The sequence below is a fragment of the Sciurus vulgaris genome (genome assembly GCF_902686455.1).
Source record: "Sciurus vulgaris genome assembly, chromosome: 9".
NCBI lineage: Eukaryota > Metazoa > Chordata > Mammalia > Rodentia > Sciuridae > Sciurus > Sciurus vulgaris.
The window spans coordinates 115,140,672-115,162,534 of NC_136469.1; the positions used below are offsets into that span (position 1 = coordinate 115,140,672).

Consider the following 21,863-nt stretch of genomic DNA (forward strand, 5'->3'; position numbering starts at 1 on the left):
CACAAGCCCACAAATGGACTTAGCTTTTCTCTCTATATGTAACTCTGAAGAGGGAAGCAAAGTGAGTGTTTACCAAGTCGTATCCAAGTTCTACATAGTGTGTGCTTCCTGAGGGCTCATAATGTCCAGTGTGAGAAGTATCAGTGATACCCAAAAAGCAGGACTTGCAGAACAGGTGTGTGCACATAGAGTTGTGTTCGGGGAAATATAACATGTCTTTAAAAATCTACCTCCAAGAATCTCCACAGTGACAGGAGTTGCCTCTGTTTCCTTGGTAAGTTCCAGGCTGACTGTCCAACCTACACCGATGGCTTGTGTCAAAGGTGTTCTTGCCCAATGCAATCTCAGAACAGCACTCACTGTCACATACACCTGGTGGAGCTGGTCCTCATCTGTGCTAATACCAGCACCCTATGTAGGTCCCACAATACCACAAATGCCTGGGTAAAGATGCTTGGAGACACCAATCCCTCCAATGATCTCATCGATGGCTAGTTAACATTCATATCTGGACCCACAGGTGTGTGTGAGGCACTCCTAGGCTGCAAAGCAAAGTTCCAAAGTTAAAAAGAACAAACACCATAAAAACATGGGCGTGGATTATTTACTGTTTTATTGCTTTCTTGTTTCTTACTTAAAGGAGAGTTAATGTTTTTGAATAAGAGTAGTAAGATGTCCAAAATTCAACATTATGAAACATTCGAATAGTAAAATATGATGTGGAAAGGAGCCCTCAAACAATAACTCCTCTAAGCTATCTGGTGGAACCACTTGGGAGAGTGGCTACTAGACTTTACTGCTATCATCTTGGTTTATGAGGAGAACCACTATCCTCTGACCCAGGGAACGGGAAGGAGTCTCAAATGCCAACCAACCGCTCAGGCACAGGGAACAGCATTTTGGTCTCCCTTTGAAATGGCCAGGAGATTCAAATGACTCTAAGTATAGCAATCCCTCCTTTCATCCCAGGTTTAAAAGAGACCCCACCATTAGAGTCAAAAGAAACTCCTACAGAACAGAAGACAGACCAGAAATGCGTGCTGTCCAGGAGTGAGCTGTGCCCGCGCAGTTCTTCTCTAATTCTCTAAGAAAACAGCCCATTCTAAGAGCAGGGGAGGCCCTTGCACAGTGACCAGCTGAACCAGGGCAACTGTGAGCAGCATGTCGCTTGAAGGGCCGGGTCCTCATCATCCTGAGGGAGGGAGTCGCTGGGTTGTTAGTTCTGTTCAAAACACACATTCTGCCTATGGGAAACTGTCAGCTGCCACACATCTCATTGCAAAGTTCCGCCTGATCTGTTTTACAAGTCCCAGAATATTGGACACCCTTGAAAATCTCAATGTGCCCTGCTTCTTCTACAAGGAACTAGATTTTCAAGGGATGGAAAGAACTGAAGAGTTCAAAGTGATGTGACTCAAAGGAACGTGTGGCTGCAGTACATCATACAACAGGCAAAGATAAATACATGACTCCACAGTACGAAAGTGCAGCTTCCGTGAAGAAGCGAACACCTCAGGCTGCACAACCGCAGGCACACACCGGGCGCACAGCTGGAGTCCAAACACTGGTGATTTCCCTTAACATTTTACCTACCATGACTTTGATCGACTACATAAAAACAAGCAAATAGTATGGAACATTACAATTATTTTAAAGAAGGTAAACTTCTTTAAATACCAAAGATAGTAGCCAGGTTTACTTAAGAGTGATCAAGATGTCCTATTTAAATAAATCCATTTCAGTCCTTCCCCATGGTCATCTTAGGTTTCCGTAATGAGAATGGACAAGGGCCAACTGCACCTCATGGGTGACAGAGGGTGTGGTCATGCAAACCCCCTTTTGAATGACAGACCCACCCTTAGCCTGAGGAATCATCTTTGAGCCCTTCCCGCTTCTGGAGCTCAGTATTATGAGTGCTCTTTACAACACAGTGCTACTCAAAGAGGAAATAACCAGGAAAGGTAAAGGTGCATTTATTCATGTCCATGCCATCTAAAAGCTACTGAGCACAGTAATCAAGCTGGAGAAGGGACAAATCACAACCTAAAACAGCAAAAAAAAAAAAAAAAAAAAAAACTGGGACATGGGCCCGCTGAATTGCAAGTCTGAGCTCGAAAGAAAACCTCCCTGAGAAGTTTGCTTCACGCTGTTTTCTCCCTCCAGCATCTTCTGTCTCTCCTAGTTAAGGCCTGGACAGTGTTGGGATAGTGTACCATTTCTCCAGAACCGTCAGTCCCCCGAGGGCTCGGGCTGGGTGCAGTCTGGCTCCCTAGTGCCTGGCTCCGCAGGCTGGCTCCGCAGTTCCTCCACCATCTGAAGCAGGGCGGACCTCTCCAGTTCCAGAGCCAACATGGCCTGCTTCAGCTTGCTCTCGCTGCTCAGGAGCTTCTCTACTGTGGCTTCGAGGCTTTGGATCCTGCCATTTGCCACCTGGAGAATGGAAGGAGAAATGAGAACGCACCTGCCATGGTAACACAGGCGGGGCTGCCGCGCACTCCGCTGCCCAGTCTTGAGCGCACTCTTGGCAGAGACAAACCTATAGCTGACTATTAGTTCTGGCCATACAGGGAGCCCTTTTCCAGCTTTTCTTGCAGGCAAGTTGGGCAGACCCTTACGAACACCCAAGGGCCTCTAGCACTCTCTTCCCTGCTGTACTGCCTACTCTGCGTGCCAGCTGTTGAGATGGCCGCATTGATGATCCCCTTGACTACTGGGAGATAGGGACGACACAGCCAAAGAGCCCTTCAGGGGGAAGGAGTGGAGTCCAGGGACACAGAGACTTCTTGTGCTGGGCTGCTGAGATGGGAGCTTTCTATACGACTTGCCCGCAGCCTGGCCTATTCTGACTAATACAGCTCCATGTACAAAACTGATTCCAGACTGACGAGTGGTCAAAATGGTTTCTAAGTGATGGTCCAAGAACTAATAGCTCTCTAACCAAAAATATTTTCTTTTGGTACCAGGATTTGAACCCTGGGGCACCAAACCACTGAGCTACATCCCAGCCCCCCCAGCCCCTTTTTTTGATAGGGCCTCACTAAGTTGCTGAGGCTGGCTTTGAACTGTGATGCTCCTGCCTCAGCCTCCTGAGTCCCTGGATTACAGGTGTGCCACCATGCCTGGCTTCTTTTTCTTATTTCACACAGAGTAACAAGACATAACAAACATTGGCCTTTCTCTTGGAACGATGGCGGCCCAGCATTCTGCTGAGAGGGTGCAGGCCCTGGCTCACTGACCGGTCACCACCCTCACTCTGGCTCTACAGAAGGACCGAGGATCGCATGCACCTCACCTCCGCAGCACCTAACACAATCCGTGCTAGGTAAGCAGAGCTCCAGGTGCTTCTCTAGCAACTTGGGCCTCCTCTCCAGTCTACTAGGGCAGGCTTCCCAGGCAACAAGCATCTGCTTGGTGGCATGGAGGGGCTCCCCGAGGACACGCAGCAGCACTGACACTTATGCTGAGGTCCCCAGGGCCCACCTAGCCCGTGCTTCAGCTTGCAGCTGCACGGGCAGTGCTCTGGTTAGTACAGGACAACTCTTATCTCATTGATCAGTCCAGTCCTTTCCATGCCCACTTATTTTAGGTGGGAAAAATGGTACAACTGTATTTTTTTCTTACTTTCAAAACCAGGAAAAGATTTTTTATTAGGACAATCCCTGTGCTGAACAGAAAACTCATGACTCCAAGTCTAGCTCCAGTTGTGTCACTGGAACACTCAAATTAAAAGGAGGAAAGGCCTAAAAGGCACAGCTGGTCAGCTCTATGCACATCTCTGTGCAGTACTCTCTGATCCTCAAAACCCTACCCATCATCAACACCTGGGCCAGGACCCACCTCACCACTCTGAAGTCCCACTGCACTTCAAGGGGTACCACACTACTCAGAGAACAGCAAACTAGTTCATGTGGTCACTTAACATGCAGCTGAGTAGTGAACTAATTTTGCACAGTTAGCAGTGAACTAATTTGCAAGGTCATTTCCTGTTCTGCAAGAATGGCAGCTCTCCTCAGTAAGAATGGAGCTCTTTTATAGAAAAAAATCACTTCTCTCACATGGTCTGGCCTCCTACAGACTCTAGCTCAATGTGGGTGCTCAAGAGCTTGTAGCTGCTGATTATAGTGAAAAACCCTACACGCACTGCCATGTGGCGATGCCTGGCGTGTCTATGCAGTCACTGTAAGCACTGCTGGGCAAACAGGTCAAAGAACTTCACCTCCTCCTTGGAGAACATTCCTATGTGTTTAACAAACAAAAAAGGACGCTGGTATGTTCATCAACCTATATGAACAAAACCAAGTTAGGAAATAGGTCAGTTTTGATACTGGGAGGGATTTATACACAAAACTTCGGAATTATACTGGATACCTTTCGTGTATAAAATGGAGGCAAGCTTCCCACATGTGAGATGGGTATTCCCAGAGGGGATGAGGAAACTACATCCAAAACCCACACTGACATACCACTACCCAGCCCAACTCTTGAAGAGCTGCGGTGTCCTACTCAGCCTGGTGGTCCCCAGCAGAGCAAGGACTTAGTAACTATGGTGCTGTCTTGGATTTTTCACTGTTGTGACCAAAAGAACTGATAAACACAATTTTAGAAGAGGAAAAGTTTAGTTGGGGCTCAAAGTTTCAGAATATTCAGTCCATAGATGGCAAACTCCACTGTTCTGGGTCTGAGGTAAGGCAGAACACCAAGGCAGAAAGGTGTGGAGGAAGAAAGAAGTTCAAGACATGGGATTAGGGGGAGAGAGGGGGAGAAGGGGAGGGGGAGAAGGGGAGGGGGAGAAGGGGGAGGGGAGGAGGGAGGAAGGGCGAGGGAGAGAGAACAAGAACATGTGCTCCCCTCACCACAGCCAAAATTAACCTCCAAAGGCATGCCCTCAGTGACACACCTCCTCCAACCACACCCTATGTGCCTATAGTTATCACCCTGTTAATCCCTATTAGGAGACTGATGCACTGATTAGGTTTAAAATCTGATAACAATCATTTCACCTCTGAACTTTCTTACACTGTCTCACACACGAGCTTTTGGGGGACAACTCATACCTAAGCCATAAAACTGAGATAAACTGGAGTCCTGAATAATTTTTCCACAAATGTAGAACCTTTGGTCAAGACCAAGACCATTCCAGACAAAACATCTATAATTACCAGTTTTTTTTTCCTTGAGGAATGAACATCTGAGCTGTTTTTCTCAACTCTCTGACCTTTCTAAAGCTGTACAGTATCACAGAAGCTGCATCAAATGGCTTCCCACTCTTCATCACCAAAAAACACCTGGGCAGTAGCCTAAGAAAATGAGCCTTTTATGTGAGTCCAGTTGGTCTTAACAAGCCAAATGCTTTCAGTGAGAATGGGAGCTGAGTTACATGTGTTTCCATCACGTTATATTTCAGGGACCTGCTGCTGGCTCAGAAGCCATTTAAAATGGCCACCTGCACTGTGACCTGCGCTGTAATCTCGCAGGCCAGATGAGGCTTTCTGTCTCCCCGAGATTTCCCTTCAGGTTAAAGTTCAGACTTCTGGGGACAATGTACACAGGCAAATTTCAGTTAGAACAACTCACTCTTGGGGTGAAAAATAAATTAGGTTCCAGAATGTGACTGGTAGTGAGGACTGGGTAAGGGAAGAATTTTGTTTTTGTTCCTGTATAGCTACTACTAGGGTACTACCAGGCTCTGCGAGGGAAAATGCCTTTCAGACAAGAGTTGATCTATCAGGTTCTCAAATATTGGCCTCTTTCATATCACAGCCAAGCTCCAGTCTGCAAAGCAGCAACTTTCTACAGAGCGACTCAGGCTCACATCATGGTGGAAGGTTTATCCTACCCCACAGCCCACCCACAGCCCAGGGACTCCATAAAATACATATTTTGGGGGAAATATCCATTTTTCTCCACAGCAACTTAAAATTTTAAAAATGCCCTCACAACAATCCCTGAACAATGACAGCATTCACCCATTTGTGACATTAAAAAAGTGGAACACATGGCCACTTCATGCCATCGGACTGACAAGGGAACTGTACTCTGCAGCGAGGTCTTCTTTCATCCTTGTCACACAGATTAGGGAACAAGACAGAGGGGTAGTATTCTGCTCAGGTGACAGCGTGGGTGGGGCTGCTCCACCTCTGGCAGGGTCAGGGCCTGGACTGCCTCAGTGCTGCTCCACCTCAGCCCTGTGTGCAGAGACCCTGGGCCTCTCTCCTTATGTCCTCACCCACATCAAGACAGAACTTTCTAGAGGGGATCTTGCATTTACACCAAGGATTCACAAGTAACAACTGGCTATTTTAGTTTATTTTGCTAGGTAGATTTCTGTGTCACTTTGCTCCGCTCCGCCCCTCCACAGACCCAGCTTGTCTCCCTCATGGCAGTTAAAGCTCTCACCTCTCATTTCCTCTAAACACAACTCTGGGCGCTTGGCTTTTAGTGCCATAGCATCCTAAACCAAGTTCATCTCTAGGTGTCTCCTAAAAGGGTAAGTAAGGAAAAGCCTCCCAGAAAGCCCGGGGACTGTCTGACCTTAGCGAGGATAATATGTCTGTTCCGTAATAAAAAGACCTATTCTCCTTGGATACCTTTGATCCCAACTACAAACAGATCGGGGTGAGAAAGGTCCCCTGGTCATGGGAAAGCCCAGCCTGCTGATGCCTTTGGTGAGTTAATGAACTACTATGCACTGTGGCTCAGGAAGCTGTTTAATAAATATGCTCTACCTGCAATTGCTCAAGGAGGTCAAGGTTCTGTTTGCGTAAGCTGCTGTTGGTTTTCTCTAATTTATCCATTCTTTGGTTGTCACTGAGAGGAGAGGAATCAATAAGTTCTTCTTGAAGCACATGGTACTCAACTTCATAAGCCTGTAACTGTTTAGCGATGTCCATCTCAAACACCTGTTAGATACAGAAAGGCCATCAGGCTCCAAACAGGAGAAAAAATTCACATGTAAGCCTACACACACACACACACACACACACACACACACACACACACACACAAAATTATGTCACTAAGCATCTACCAATCAACCCCTCATAATTAGCAATGTACCTGGTAAGACATGATAAATAAGGAAAATTCTCTATGCTGAAGAGGTAATAATTTTATTTGGGAAGAAAGAAGAGGCATCTAGAAACAATTCCAAGGTAATAATAAGTACAGGTTCTTGATACTCATCTTCCAAAAGCCAAAATCTTATTTTTAAAAAGACTTCCAAAAATTTATTTTTAGTTACTATTACTTCTTTCCTCCAAAATTCTATTAGGTTAGATACATAAACTTTGGGTTAAAGGGGAAAAAAAAAAAAAAAAAAAAAAAAAAAAGAATCAAAGTCTATCTGCACAGTCACCAAAGTCAAAGTTTAATTATAACTCAGCTGGGTTTTCAGGGTTGCAAGAACAGCTAAGTAACAGAACTGTGTCCTTTGTACAGATATGCAGAAATGAGCCAAAACCTCAATGCCACCCACTCAGATGAGTGAATGTGAAACAATGCCTGAGTTGTCTCCCTTCCTATCACAGTAGTAGTGATGAAAAAACCACGTGTGTGAAATGCAACCCTGCATGCACAATTGACTCAGGGATAGCGTTTGTACTTTCTCTTGGTGAGAAAGCCACAGGGCTTGATGGGGCAGGTGGGCGGACAGTCAGGAGACAGATGCTGCTGTTGCCCAACACGTCCCCTTTCCTTCCCATGATCTCTCGAGTAACAGGGAGTGAGACCCCAGTGTGGAGCTGAGAAAGCAGTCAAGCTGGGACCAGGCAAGAGCCTGCTTGATCAGAACACACTCGAGTGAAGTGAGGTTTTGCAAGAGCAGAGCTGCCTCTACCGCGCTTCCTTACAAAGCAAACTCCAACATAGCTAAAAACCAGTGGGAAGCTAGCGTCCCCTGATGGCACCTTGTGAGCATCCTAGCTAATCTACCTCCCTTGACATCAATTTTTTTTCAAAAGCTATGTTTACTTTGTCACCATTCTCAATAATCTTGTTTTCTCTGAATGGTGAATTCTTCAGCTTCCTGGTTTTCAGTTTAATACAGTGATTAACACTAAATGGATACAAAAGTCATTCTATGACTAAGAATCAAACTACACGAGATCATGTGTGAGACCATGAATCAAGTGGGTGACAGAGAAAAACTGACTGTGTTGAACTCATTTGCTCTGGCCCGCAAAGTGACGGAGAGGCCAGTGGCGATCACCACCTCCGTTGTAGAGTCAAGGTCACTGAGTTCCAGGCTTTGAGTCAGCCTTGGAACTGCAGTTCTACTGACGACTCTCTGAATGACCTTGAGAGCATTACTTAACCTCCCCATTCTCAGTTCCTGGCCTCCAACATGGGGTGGATGACACCTGCTACCAGCACTGCACTGAGGATGAAATGAGGTACTCACACAGTACCCTGCACATGCCCAGCTGCACACACCTGTCACAAACCCCCACTCTTCAATCTTGTGCCTCAGCAAAACTACCATGGATGCCACATCATGGAACTTTTGAAGCCACCACGATGTTTTCCAAGGTGCTGGGGATTCGAACCCCGGCCTGTGCGCACGCAAGGCAAGTGCTCTGTGAGCTGAGCTATCTGCCCACTCCCTATCATGGAACTTTTGAAAAGCAAAAACCACAAAAGTGCTGTGGCACTAGAGTGTAATTATAAATCTGGTACTAAGTGTCCTAAATATAATTACTTATTTTGTCCACCAAGATTTATTTTTAAATCATATCCTAACCTGGAAAACTTAGGAACAAAGCCTCTGGTCCTTTATACAGACGGACGGCCTATTAGGCTAATGGCGCTCAGCTGTGGTTAAGGGTGCACACTCCTTCAGGCTTCCGGTACTCTGTAGGAGCTACTCTGGGTCTTAATCATCTCAGCTTAATTGCATCATCACCTCCTGACTGCCAACACACTTAGAGACCTTAATTTTGCAGTTATGCCCCGGAACTGATCCCTAACCATGGCAGTGTGTGGCGGGTGGGGAAAGAATCCTGGTCCCTGAACAATGTGTTCAGCCCCGGGGCCAATTACTTGGGTAAGGGACGAAGAGAGGAGGGGTGGCAAGAGGGATCCTTGTCCTTGCACACTTAGAGGACCCAAGCAACCCACTGCTGGTGCCAGTTCTTAGCTAGAGAAAGAGCAGGAAGGTCTAAGATTAAAGCCTGAACAAAAAAAGGGGGAATGTTAAAAAATACCTGCCTCAACCAGGGGCGCAGCGCAGGAGCCAGAGTGGAGGAATGGTGCTCAAGTGCTCAGCTCTGCCTGGCACAAGTCACTCCCTGAGCACCGTCCCTCCACAGCTGCAAGGCACTGGTTCCTCTGTGAGGGAAGCTGACTCTAATCTTTCTCCTGGGTCCACTGCAGAGTGACTCCACTTGAGATGCAATTATTGGGGATCTGTGCTTTCCCACCACCCTGACTCTCTGTTTCTCCAAGGTTTCCAGGAAAGTTCCAGAACTGGGACAGGAGAAAAGGGAACGTTCTTTTTTTCTGTTTGTCAAAGTAGGAATTAACTATTTTCCTAATTTCAATATCTTGCCACAAAGATACATCATTCATTTTTTTGTTATTAAAACAATAGAGCTATATTATGGGAAGCGTGCAAAATAAAAGAAAAATTACCAATAAAACTCCCATCATCTTATTGTATTTCTCATCTTTATTTCCATAAACATTTTTGTAGTTAAAAACATAAAATTTCTTATCTTTTCATTTAACAGTATATTCTAAGAGATCTTTCATGTTGTTTAAGTCTATAACTATAATTATAAATGACTTCATGTGTACTGCCAATTTATCATACCATGACTATGTCAAGTGTTGGACATCTTGTTACTTTCAAATTTTTGTTATTAAAAATGACAACTTCAACATAATACCCTTATACAAATGGATTTTCCACATTTTGGATTGCATCCTAAGGATACACCCCAGGAACTGACACTACTGAGTTAAAGGTTATGAATATGTTACTGGCTAGTAATACATATTGCCAAATTGCTTCCCAAGTGGGAACAGTCAAGGTACAACACCACTAGCAATATACCAATGTGCCAGATACAATATACTCTTGGTGCTGTATACTGGCATTAAAAAAAGTCAGTTTTGTCATCTGGTAGGTAAAGCATTGTAATATTATGCATAAATTTAAATTATGCATAAATCTAAATATTTTTCCAGGCATGTGTTTACTGGCTCTCCCCTTCAGTGAATTGTTTGTTTATGTTCTTGGCTCATTTGCTATTGGAGACTCAGTGTTTCTCTTGTAGTTCATGGATGCTGTATAATAAAAGCATTAACTCTGGTGGTCTGTAGAACTAGCCATGTACTTTCCACCTTCCTAACCCCCAGACCCTGCTCCCCAACCTGCTGGTCCAATGACATACCAGGGCCAGACAGTGGAAGCAGTTGGCATAGGTGCTGGCAACAAGAGGCGCACTGTCTGCGGTGAATTTAAAAGCAGTGAAGTCAACTATGAGTTGGTCTGCTTTCATTACCACCACATGTGAGCAATTCTAAACAATGCCAGTGGTAAAATACTTCTCTGCTGTCCCACCCTCTTGGCGGGGCACTGATGGTCCTTTTACAAAACTAATCATTTCAACAGCACAAACAGCCCAAGACCAGACGACTCCCTCCCTGAAGGACAGAAGAGGCCACCTCACAGTTGCTGTATCTTCTGAACACTGGAACTTTGTTAGGGTTCTTCTTTCCACCCTACAGAGCTCAATTGCAAGAGACCTGTTCTTAAAGTTGCAGAGCTTTCAAATCGTCCTGTGGGTGTGAGTCCCCTGGTGATCTTGTAAAATTGCAGATTTTGACTGGGCAGTCTGGGTTGGGCCCCAGGTTCTGATCTAATGATAATGCTGGGGCCACAATGAATAGACCCATTAAGGATGCTGAAAGAGGCCAGGGGTCCTGCCTCCCAACTGAGTCTCCTTAGTCATATAGCACTCACTGTGACAAGACTATAACACTGCCCTCCTCCCCTCCATGACCACTACCCGAGCTCCCCTCTCTCTGGGTCAGATGATGCTACGGTTTACATGCATCTGACAGCTCCCTCAATGAGTACAAGGTCACACTGAGGAACTGCCTCAGAGACCCTGGGTCTTCTACCTGCACACCCATGGCTGCTCCGGCCTATGTGTACTGAGCCAGAGCTCCAGAACCCTGTCCTTGGCCTCAGAGTCTCTCTCCCATCTGGAATGTAGGCTGTGACACAACTGATCGAGCTGACTATAGAGAGAGCACATAATGAAATGGGGCTATGGCTATCACAGAGAAACCCCCAGACTCTATATCCCACCCCAGCCTGTCATATACAGAGCCCCATGCTCTGACACATGCAATGAGCACACACATTATCTCCACCCTGTGGACCTCCCAGGTTCCGGCCTGGAAGTTCTCTAAGGTTGCCTAGGAACTGCACTGCACCCCAGACCTGATCTCTATGCCGGACTCAAGATGCAAGCACCCTCTGGTAGGGAAGAGGCAGCAAGCCTGATACAGCACTCAGATGCCAGATTCTAGACAGAAACAGAAGGCAAAGAGTTACGTAGAGTTTATCTGTTTTCTACCAAGACCACTGGTGGAATGAAAACCTGGGCCTCAAATGCAGATTCTGTGTAACCTACACCCTTATCCACCCCCTCCCCCAGAGGAGAGAAGTCTGACTACTGCAACACCCCAGGAACCTGGAACTGCCTGTTCTCCCACTCCATGCCTCTGGCATGTGTCGTTATCTTCCAGCTCAGGGGTCAGCAAGCTACAGCCTGTGGACCAATTTGTTTCATCTCCTATTTTTGTAAATAAAGTTTTATTGTAACACAGGCAAGTCATCCCTTTACATGTTGTCGATAGTTTTTCAGTGCTACAAAGGCAGAGCCGAGTAGCTGCAGCAGAGACCTTGTGAGCTGCAAAGTCTAAAACACTTCCTGCCATGATGCAAGGTTCTGGCTGACCCTTGACTTAGCTTATTCTTCTAAGTCTGCCTGGACTCTACCACCTAACTCCAGCAGAAGCCTTCAGGAACCCATGGCCTTGCCCCCACAGGTCTGCCCTTATGCATGCAGTGCTGAATATGTTACTCTCTACAACTCATTTCCTTACCATAAAAATGGGAATCCTAATACTGTCTCCCAGACTTGTTAAGGAGTCAGTGGAATACTGCATGTCAAGTTCATAACAGTTCCCTGAACAAATCAGGTACGTCTATACACAAATTCTCTTCCCATTTGTACACTTCCAACATTTTAAAGAGTACCTGATGCATACTAGGACACCAGGTGCTTTTGGTAAGTACTACCCTTTACAGAATAGGGGGGAAATGGGGTTCTTTCTGGAGCTCCACACCCAGGAGGTTAACTGAATGTAACTGAGAGGCCTGTCCCAGAGCCAGGGAAAGCTGGCAGTGGGCACTCACTGGATGAAGACTTGGTCTAGGTAAGTAAGGTTCTCTAGTTTGCCCCAGAAACTATGAAATGGACATGTATGCAAAAAAAGAAATAAGAATGGAATGAATGTAAATATGCGAGAAATGAAATAACACAGACGATGGATAGTTCAGTATTAGGATGCAGGTATAACAAAGAAAACTCCATAATTAAATGACTCCCAGAGGCACTGGATGTTGAACAGCTGCTAAAGCAATGTGAGATGAATTACGTTGAAGCCCCACCTTTCCCCTTCACCACAAAGTGAGTGTGGGCCAGTTAATTAACCACTTTATACCCTCTCAGGAATGCAATCAGGACTGAATGAGATCATGTGCATGTGTAGATTTCCTAGAAGCTAGCAAAAAGCAAAAATAAGCCAAAGCTGTCCACCTCCAGAGGACTGTGTCAGCAAAGTCAAATAACATCAAAAACGCAGCTTATTAGTTAACTAAAGATCAGCATGGAGTGGAAGGGAAATCCTCTTTCACACTGGCATACGCAATAAACAGAGATCCAAGGTAACAATAGGTATGAAAACTCTCCTTTTTCAGACCAGATGTATCTTTTTCTGTGCTTAACATCTAAGGTGGAGCAGCAAGTGAAGATCACAAACGCTGAGTCTGGATGCAAACCACTGGAACCACTGGATTGTATGGGCTAGCAGAAATAACCAGAACAAGGATTTTTTAAAAATAGCTTCATTCCTATTTGCTTTTACCTGATTGCTCTACATTTTCATTACGTTTGGAAGAGGTTTTAAGGCTTAGGAGAGGCCTGACTGTTCAGTGACCCAGAGATGAAACCCCTTCCAGCACATTTTGGCCACCTGGCCTCTGAACACTTTGATGGGGACCGCCCTCTGCTAAGCAGCTCAGCCCTTCATTATCAGCAATAGTTACTGGAAGATTCTTCCTTACACAGAACTGAAATCTACTCTCAAGGCCAATCAAACCATTTACCATCTGGTTGAGTTGTAATTCTCAGCTAAATCTACCTGTAAATCTCCATCATTTCACACAGCAACAACTCTACCACATATAGAAACCAGAGGCACTGCAGCCACAGATGTAGAACTGAAATCTGGGGGAAAAACCACATTGAACAGTCATAGAATATATGCCCCTATCACAACTCTGCTATCAAAGAGTTAATTTCAGGTAATTTCAATTAATACCATTCATCAGAAAAATCATTCATTTAATGAACCCCTACACTGTAAAAATGTATGCACTTCAGGAGAATAAACTAGAGCCAAAGGCTACTAAATGAAAACAACTACTAATGACTTGAACTTGCTGCCACACCTGAACACTGCCCCCAGGTTTCCTTGCATCGTTTCACCACAACACTCAACAGCATACATACCCAGTCACAATCACGTAGCACATATTTGTGATGTGCCTCCTACACGCCAGGCACTGTGCGAGATGCTCTTCAGAACACAAATCAGCAAGAAACAGCTCCTACTCAAAAAAAATTTAAGCTTTTACAGACCCAGGATCCCTTATGTATTTGGAAGGTCAGGACTGAATCGTACCTGATTGATGGTCTTCTCCATTTGTACCAAGCCCAAGTTAGGAAGTGTGTTTTTGATAAAGTCCACTATGGTTTCTAAGTTTTCATGTTGCAGAATCAAGGGCTTATGGCTTCCCAAAAGACTTAGAGCCACTTTAAATATGACCTCTGACCCCTGAAGAAAGATCATATCTGGGAAAACAGAAACACACAGTTAAGCCATGCCTATTTCTAACAAAATACCTTTCTGTTTCCTTTTCTTCACATCACAGAGCAGAAGGATGGGAAACATAACCCCAAACTGCAAATTTTATTTCCTTTTTCAGACCCTGCTATTTCAGATAGGGTTGTCAAGACAATACCACAAATAATAATAATAAAAAAATAAACATACTGCTTAGATTTTTGTCACAGGTTCATATAAATCTTTTTTTCCACTCTGAAACTGATTCAAATTTAAGTATGCTTTAAAAGTTAGACTGAGAAAGAGAAAATGGTTTGTATTTTTTTCTGGGAATGTTCTGAATTTAAAGAAGATACTAAAACATTTTTTTAATGGATAAAACTGAAAACTTATGGAAATTAAGACAGAATGAATGAAATAGTTTTCTAATGGGGATGGAATTAAAAGAGCTTTAAAAACTAAAAAAGTCTACACCATTGCAAAAGTGCATTATATAAATGAGCATCCTGAATTTCAATGTAATAATGGAGAAAAAAACCCCTCATTTTTCTCATTGAGTTTAAAGAACTTTGTCACGGTTAGTTTCAAGTTCTTGCTGTATTTTCTTAGAATAAATGGCAAATCATAACAACTCCTACATTGATAACACATAGTGCAAGGGCAGGTGGGCAAGTGGCCAAGTCAACCAACTGAAGAGCAACCTAGCCGTCTCCCCCTTTCTTGGGGAAGTGGAGTTACTAGAGAAAGAGAAGCAAATGCCCTGGGGTTAAAGCAAAGCCATAGCAACTAGTGATTAAGTGACAACTCAGGCAAGTTACCTAATAACTAGAATAATAACATAAGAAAAAATGTGATTTTTAAAGACAAAAGCAGAAATAAAATCAGCGGCAAGAGTGAATTTCTTTTTCTTCCTCATTTGCTTTTTGGTTATAGGATAATGGAAAGGATGAAGCAGTTATAAATGTCAATTCAAGAAATTTGAGGAAAACAAAAGAGGTGAGAGGAGGAATCCCACCATGCCACCTTTCCAGGAGGACAGGGCTGATAACATGTGAGAGCCATTAAGCAGCAGCTAAGCAAAGGCTGACTGCTGCTCTGCCCATGGGGAGCTCAGTCAGAGCAGTCTCCAAAGCACAAGGAGAAACAAGAGGCCTGGGACCCTGTCAGGTTAGCCCTTGAGATGCTGAGACTCCACAAAGCCCTAACTAACCACAACTGGAGCTGGTGCTGGCTGGGACGGGTCCTATGCTAGGTGTTGGGCAGCCCTGAGATCAGCCTGCCTTGGCTAATCAGCACAGGTACCACACCACTTTCACTGACATTCCAGTTGCTAACAGTGCTGGGTGGCCCCAGGATGGAAAGGAACACCCGCTATCTTGCTTCCTTCTTAGGGCTGGCTATTGAGGCTGCGAAGAAAATTAGAGAACTGATGGCATCTTTGAAAACTAAACTCCTTCAGGGAAGTACAATCCATAATGAGGAAGTGCCATGAAAAGAATATTCCTGTAAATGTCTGTTTATAAAATATATGGTCTATCCATATAATTCACCAGTACAGGAAATAAAACAAAAAGATCTATAATAGTACTGTAAGATGCATTTTTAAACAGAAATTATATTGCTAAAAACAAAATGATAAAGTAAATTTGAAGTTTAGTGGTTAAGCTAGTAAGACTTCCTTTTAATATATGAACATTTTATAGCTGAACAAAAACTTATCTTTCAGAATAAAAATTGACCTTTTTTGGCAAGGATCTTGGAGAAAGGATTTCATTACCAGATCAGTGATTTCCTATGGCTTGGGATCTTTAGTCTCTGAGGAATAAGTACCTAAAAATTAGATGCATTACCACCACATCTAAGCCAACTGAGATAATTACTGGGAGCTTTCAATAGCATGATCAAATATGAAATCCAAATCAGTGGTTTCAGGGTCAAAAACAGGTCTTCTGACTTTCAAATCCTTACAATCTTGGTTTTCACAACAATGTATTACAGTGTTTTTTACAATTCTAGACTAGGACTTTACTGGATTGTGTGAAGAAAATGAAAGGAAATTTGGAGAAGTGTTTGTGTTTGATTTTATTGCCATGTTAAAAAAAAACAACAAAATTTAACCCTGGTCGTGTATTTTATTGGGTCTGTTTGCATTTAATGGAATAAAAAGGACATATTCTTTCCTATACTATTCAAGACCTCTAAGAGCTGTCTTCCTGAGGAGTTTCTTCTAATTTAACGTAAGCATTAGTTGAGCAGCTAATATATAAACAGGCACGAAGGATTCTGCCCTGAACAAAGTACAGAGAACGACTTCAGAGACACCAGTGCAGAGACACCAGGGGGCTTGCTATGAGAATAAAGATGAAGGCGAAAGACTAGGGCAAGTGCTGAAGAGCCAATGGAGACCTGCTAGGTAAGAAGCCAGGCACTAATGTCCTGAGCAGGACAAGGCTATGTACAGGTGGGGGGTGTGAGAGAAGCTCCTTCTGCACAGGGGCCTGAGGGCACTTTGGCAGGGGGAGAACCCTGGCTCTGCGGCAGACTGTGGGGTGCACAGCTGGCTCACCAAGGCCTTCCACTCCCACTCTGGCCTTCAAGCCTTCCAGACTGCCCGCTCCTTTGCTCTCAATGGGTCAGTGCCTTGGTAGGGAGGTGATGCTAATGACATTCAGGTCATGGGTCTCAGCCTGACCAGGGCTCCTTAGCTTCAGAGAGAAAAGGTGCCTATCATGGAGCCCACTGGTTCCTGTCAGCAAGCTCTTGAAACACGGCTAATCGAGGTGAATGCTCCACTCACACCTCCCCTACCTCCTGCTCCCTGGGCCCACCTCAGCCCAGAAGTTTCTGGCAGACTGGGTAGGTCTTAAACCAGGATTTCATTTGGGTACCTATGAAGGAACATGCTGGAAGGGTTGAAGAAAACAACCTCCACTGGCATGGGTCAATCGGGCTCCTAAATCTGACGGGGGCTGCAACTATGGCTCAGTGGTAGATACTCAGCACCACATAAAAATAAATAAGATAAAGGGATTGTGTCCATCTACAACTAAAAAAATTTTTAAAAATCTACCTGATGACATCTGGGACAGCATCTGTATTTACATCATCAGTACTTTTCCCCTCACCCTGAAAATCCAAGAAATTAAAGGGAGCCTTTCAATAGTTGTGAAAAAGGTTATGATAACCCCCCACTGCCTCACCCCAAGTATTTTAATTTTGTCTGGCTTCCAATCCATATCATTTGCATGCTGAAATTTTTTTTAAACCAGTAATTGTCCTGGGAAAGGCACACTAACGTCCTGACTAGAAACCACAGTATGCAGAGAGAACTGCCGAGGTATCAAGCTGTGAGGCAGCAGCCCAGGCACAAGGGCACTCCACTTCCCCTCCGGAGGACTTTCCTCCTGTCTCCTCCCTTCCTTCTCTGCTTTCTCAAGCCTCCTAAAAACAGGCAGGAAGTTGAGGGAATGTTCAATCTGGCTGACTTCGCAACTGTGCACATCATTCGCTGAGAATGCCAGTAACTGCTTCCCTTGGAAGATGCTGCAGAGGCCAGTTCCCCTGTTCCCACGGATGGGACCTCTACTTACAATCCTGTGATCTCAATTCAAAGTTTCCTCTGTGAACTCACGTGGTGTCTCTTCCAGCCACCTGTCTTTGTCCAGGCTAAGCCCTCTCTCTCTTTGACTTTCTCCCAGGAGGCCGCAGTCCTCTGGTTGTGGCGCCCCATATTTCTATCAGGAGCAGACAGGGAGCCAGGAAGGCTGACAACAATTTGTTCATTAATTCAGGTACTGGGGAGTAAACCCAAGGGAGCCCCACCACTGAGCTACATCCTAGCTCTTTTTATTTTTTATTTATTTTTTTATTTTGAGACAGGGTCTCAACAAGTTGCCCAGGTTTGTCTTGAACTTCCTATCTTCCTGTCTCAGCATCCTGAGTAGATGGAATTGCAGGCATGCACCACCACACCCAGCTTACTATACGGATTTTTAAAAACTCACTTCATTGTCACTGCATGACATTGCCCAAATGGCCAGACGGTTTCCTGGTCATACAGACAAACTTGTTTTCCCAGTCTATTTTTGTCCAAAAATTTCATTGAAGCCTGCACTGCACTATAGGCGGCTTATGCGAAAACCTGCAGTTTCATGCCCCACCACCTCATCATCTCCTTGGCAGGACATCCTGAAGGAAAATACCAGGAGCCCAACACTGCAGCCTCCTCTACCAGCAGGAGCAAGCAGCTCCTATTTTCTAGATTTTCCCCTACAGGCAGCTATGGTTACAAGGAGAACAGAATAAGCATTTCCCCCAGGGCCCTGTTAACCCCAACCAGAAACATACAGAGGAGAGTTGTGTGGCACCTGGCAGGATGACAGCTAGCCAGTGTGACTACCACACAAGGCTGAGGCACACACATCATTGGCAGCTGCCCTTCAGATAGCAAATCCTTAATTTCCTTAATTTGAAGTGACCTGTAATTCATACGTGAGCTATGCTGATGTAAGTGGAGAATCTCTTACTTATGTATGAAATAGTGCACAGTCAACAAAGGTCCATTTGTTTTTAGGGTTTATCCAGGCTTAGAGGCTTATGATGAAATGGGCCCTTAGCCAAAAAAGATGACAGTCTAGATGGCAGGCTTCAGAATTTGAAACTAAGCTACCTACAACCCGGAGCTCAACAAACAGGGTTAAATCACCGACACTGTATTTAGAAATGGCTTTTAAAAACTATCTTTTCAGTGGAGCCAACTAATTTTTCAAGTCCTGAAGGCTACAAGGACTATGGGAAAACATCCAATAGTGTCTGCAGAGCAACGTCGCAGCACAGGACTGCCTTGAGATACCATGGCTGCCTGTAATCCCCAGAGTCCTCGATCAGCCAGACAGGAACCCAATTAATCCAGTGGGGGACTGTGGGACCCAGGGATTAGGCAACACTGGCACCTTTATGCTGCATAAGAAACTCAAAAACCCACCACTGCCTCCACAGAGAAAAACATCCTCCTCAGCTTTTACCATGAGCTCATTTCTAGAAGGCGCTTCACAGAGCTCTAAATCATTCCACAACAGAAGGGCGCTTTGCTTTTTTTTTCATGTCCTTCGCCCACTTATGCAGCCTAAGGAAAGACTTCTCCCCAGAGCCCAGAACTCCCGGCAGGCAGCAGCTCCAGCAGTGGCCCACAGGCAGGGGTGACTCAGTGACTACCATGCAGCCCCTCCCAGCTCCAGCTGGTGGTCAGCCCAGCCCCCTGGGGAGAACTTTGATCATAAACCATGGAATGCAATGCCTGGGCTATTTTCAAACAAATGGCATTCCCTCCTTCCTCCCTCAATCCTCAGTCCTCTTTGTGACCTTGCAGGAAAAATGATGAGAAACTATAAAGTGGACTGATGATTTGTTTTTTCATTTATCCAAAGTAAAAAACACAAATTATTGGCAACAAAACAGCAAGAAAAACTGAAGGCCACAGCTAGAGATCTAATATTTGTATTTTTTTCTGCAAATACTGGGGATGGAATACAGGGCTTTGAGCATGCAAGGCGAGCACTCTACCACCAAGCTATATCCCCAGCCCTTTTTATTTTATTATTGATATAGGGTCTAAGTTATCCAGCTTGGCCTCGAACGTGGAATCTTCTGCCTCAGCTTCCTAAGGAGCCGGGATTATAGGGTATGCCATCACACCTGGCTTTTTACATAGCTAGAGATCTTATTGTTTTTGTAACTCTTTTGTTAGTGAAGTACTGAGGGTTTTAATTATTTGTTTTGACTATGGTCTAAAGCTTCATGAAATCTCACTCATGATTTGCTTAACCAGGAGGTAGTTTTTAGTTCTCTTTTAGTGATTAATTTTTCTGGGGGGGGGGCTAGAAAATAAAAATTGATTTGAAAAGATAGTTAATGCAAAAGGACAGTGAATATTTTAAGAACAGAGATTCCTTTAGTAAAGCCAAGTGGGGATTCTTCAAAGGTCCTTGTGGATAGAAGTGCATAATGTCAGAAATCCAGCCCCAGCACTCTGTGGAAGGTGAGGAGAAAAGAAGAGTTAGTGCTCACTTAGATTAAAAAGCAAATGTTAGGATTTCTATAATTTGGATATACAAGATGTCTACCAAAGTACGCCTAAAATAGTACTCTCGGTGTTTTTGTATATTCCCTTTAAGATGTTCTCTGATTCTATAAATAAATCTTTGAAAGATTACATGTTTTTAAACTATCAAATGACTTTTTATAAAGGACGTTTAAATACACTTGATATGTGATAATTATCCATTTTTTAGCAACCTCCTCCTTTACAATAAGAAAATAAGTGAAAAGAACCTGAATTGTCAAAAAAAGTTAGTTTCATCTTAACGTGGGGAAAATAAGCTTACAGGAATTGATTGTGCTCCCGTTATTTCACAGGGTCCCTGACATGCAAGAGGATGGCCCTGTCCCTGCCATTTCAAGGAGGTTGTGAGACTTTGCCTGTGAACCCCCATGTTTCTCAAAGAGTAAATCAGGAAAAGGGTAGGTTTGGCATGTGGAGTCTAAGGTCACAGGAGGGCATGGCAGGGGGTGTGAGAGGTGTCAGAGCAGAAGAGGAGAGAATCACCCACATAGAGGGGCCTCGGGTCCTGACAAGGGTCTTCCAGAGTGACTGGAGAAAATGAGAGCCACAGGCAGTGAGAGAAAAGAAGGGAAGGAGGAGACACAAAAAGAACCTAGAAAAAGCACCAGGCCAGAGGCCGGGGGTGGACATGTAGAAAGCAGAGCTCCTCGACCAAGGCTGCCGCCCACTTCCCTGAGGGAGAGCCCCGTATGAGAGAAACTGAACTCTCAAGGTGGAGGCAGCCAGGCAAGCCCCAGTACTTCCAGAAGCTAAGCAGGACCCAGGAGTCCCCAAACCAACCCTAACTAAACCCAGACTATCAATAATACCCTGCTTCTAGTGAGTGACACAGTTACAAAGTTGGGCAGAACCAAGATCGAGTGACAAGAAATGTTTTTCGTCCCACAGGTAACAGGAGAATGCTCACCAAAGACTCTGGCTACGAAGCCCAGCGGGAATTGTGAGGCGAACACAGTGAGGAACCAGGGTGCAGCATAGAGGCTGGGACCGATCTCGTGCTCCTCTAAGTGATCGTAGAGGTCTCTGTGGTAGTCATGGAGAAGCCGCGAGAGCTGGTACATCTGGATCTGCAGGGACAGATGCCCGTAGGTGCTGAGAATCCAAGATGGGCTGTGCGCACTAACTTTCCCATCCTCGTGTCTAAGAGAATCATGACACTTCAACCTTTCCAGTTGGCTGAGGCAGCCACTGACCTCAGCTACTAGCTCCTCCAACAATGCTTCCTGGGGGGACCGCAGTATAAGAGGCATTGGCTCGGAGGAGGCCCAGGACACTAGTGTTGGGTCTCTGGACACTTCCTTTTTACTGTCCCCTGTGTTCCTTGGTTAAGGGAATCTAAACATCTGCCTTGTGCTAGCATTTTAAAAATTCTCGTACAAATACACAGATGCAGGCGAATGAGAAATAAAAGGCCAGTCTCTCTGCTAAGAATAAACTGAGGCCACATCACAATTCCAGAGAAGTTCACCGTACATGTTCACTCAGTCAGTCCCTCAGGACTCCCAAAACTACTCAAAGGCAGGACAAGTGTAATTTCTTTAGATTTATAACATATGGAACACATAGATCCTGGGCAAGATCACACAGGAAGTCAAGTATT

General features: G+C 44.7%; 1 protein-coding gene across 8 annotated transcripts in view; it reads right to left on the bottom strand.

Moving 5' to 3' along the window:
- Nucleotides 1-596: 596 nt before the first annotated feature.
- TBC1D1 (TBC1 domain family member 1) overlaps nucleotides 597-21,863 on the bottom strand; it is a 227,580-nt gene continuing 206,313 nt past the window's right edge. For 5 of the 8 annotated variants that reach the window (XM_079152792.1, XM_079152793.1, XM_079152794.1 and 2 more), the window contains 4 exons: nucleotides 21,171-21,330; nucleotides 13,981-14,150; nucleotides 6,726-6,899; nucleotides 597-2,430 (listed from right to left, as the gene is read on the bottom strand). In XM_079152792.1, coding sequence (XP_079008918.1) covers nucleotides 2,230-2,430; nucleotides 6,726-6,899; nucleotides 13,981-14,150; nucleotides 21,171-21,330 — 705 coding nt within the window. In that variant the 3' untranslated portion in view covers nucleotides 597-2,229. Of the gene's footprint in view, nucleotides 2,431-6,725; nucleotides 6,900-13,980; nucleotides 14,151-17,732; nucleotides 17,907-21,170; nucleotides 21,331-21,863 lie in introns of those variants that run through there. The other 3 variants (XM_079152798.1, XM_079152797.1, XR_013766002.1) reach the window with 3 other exon arrangements.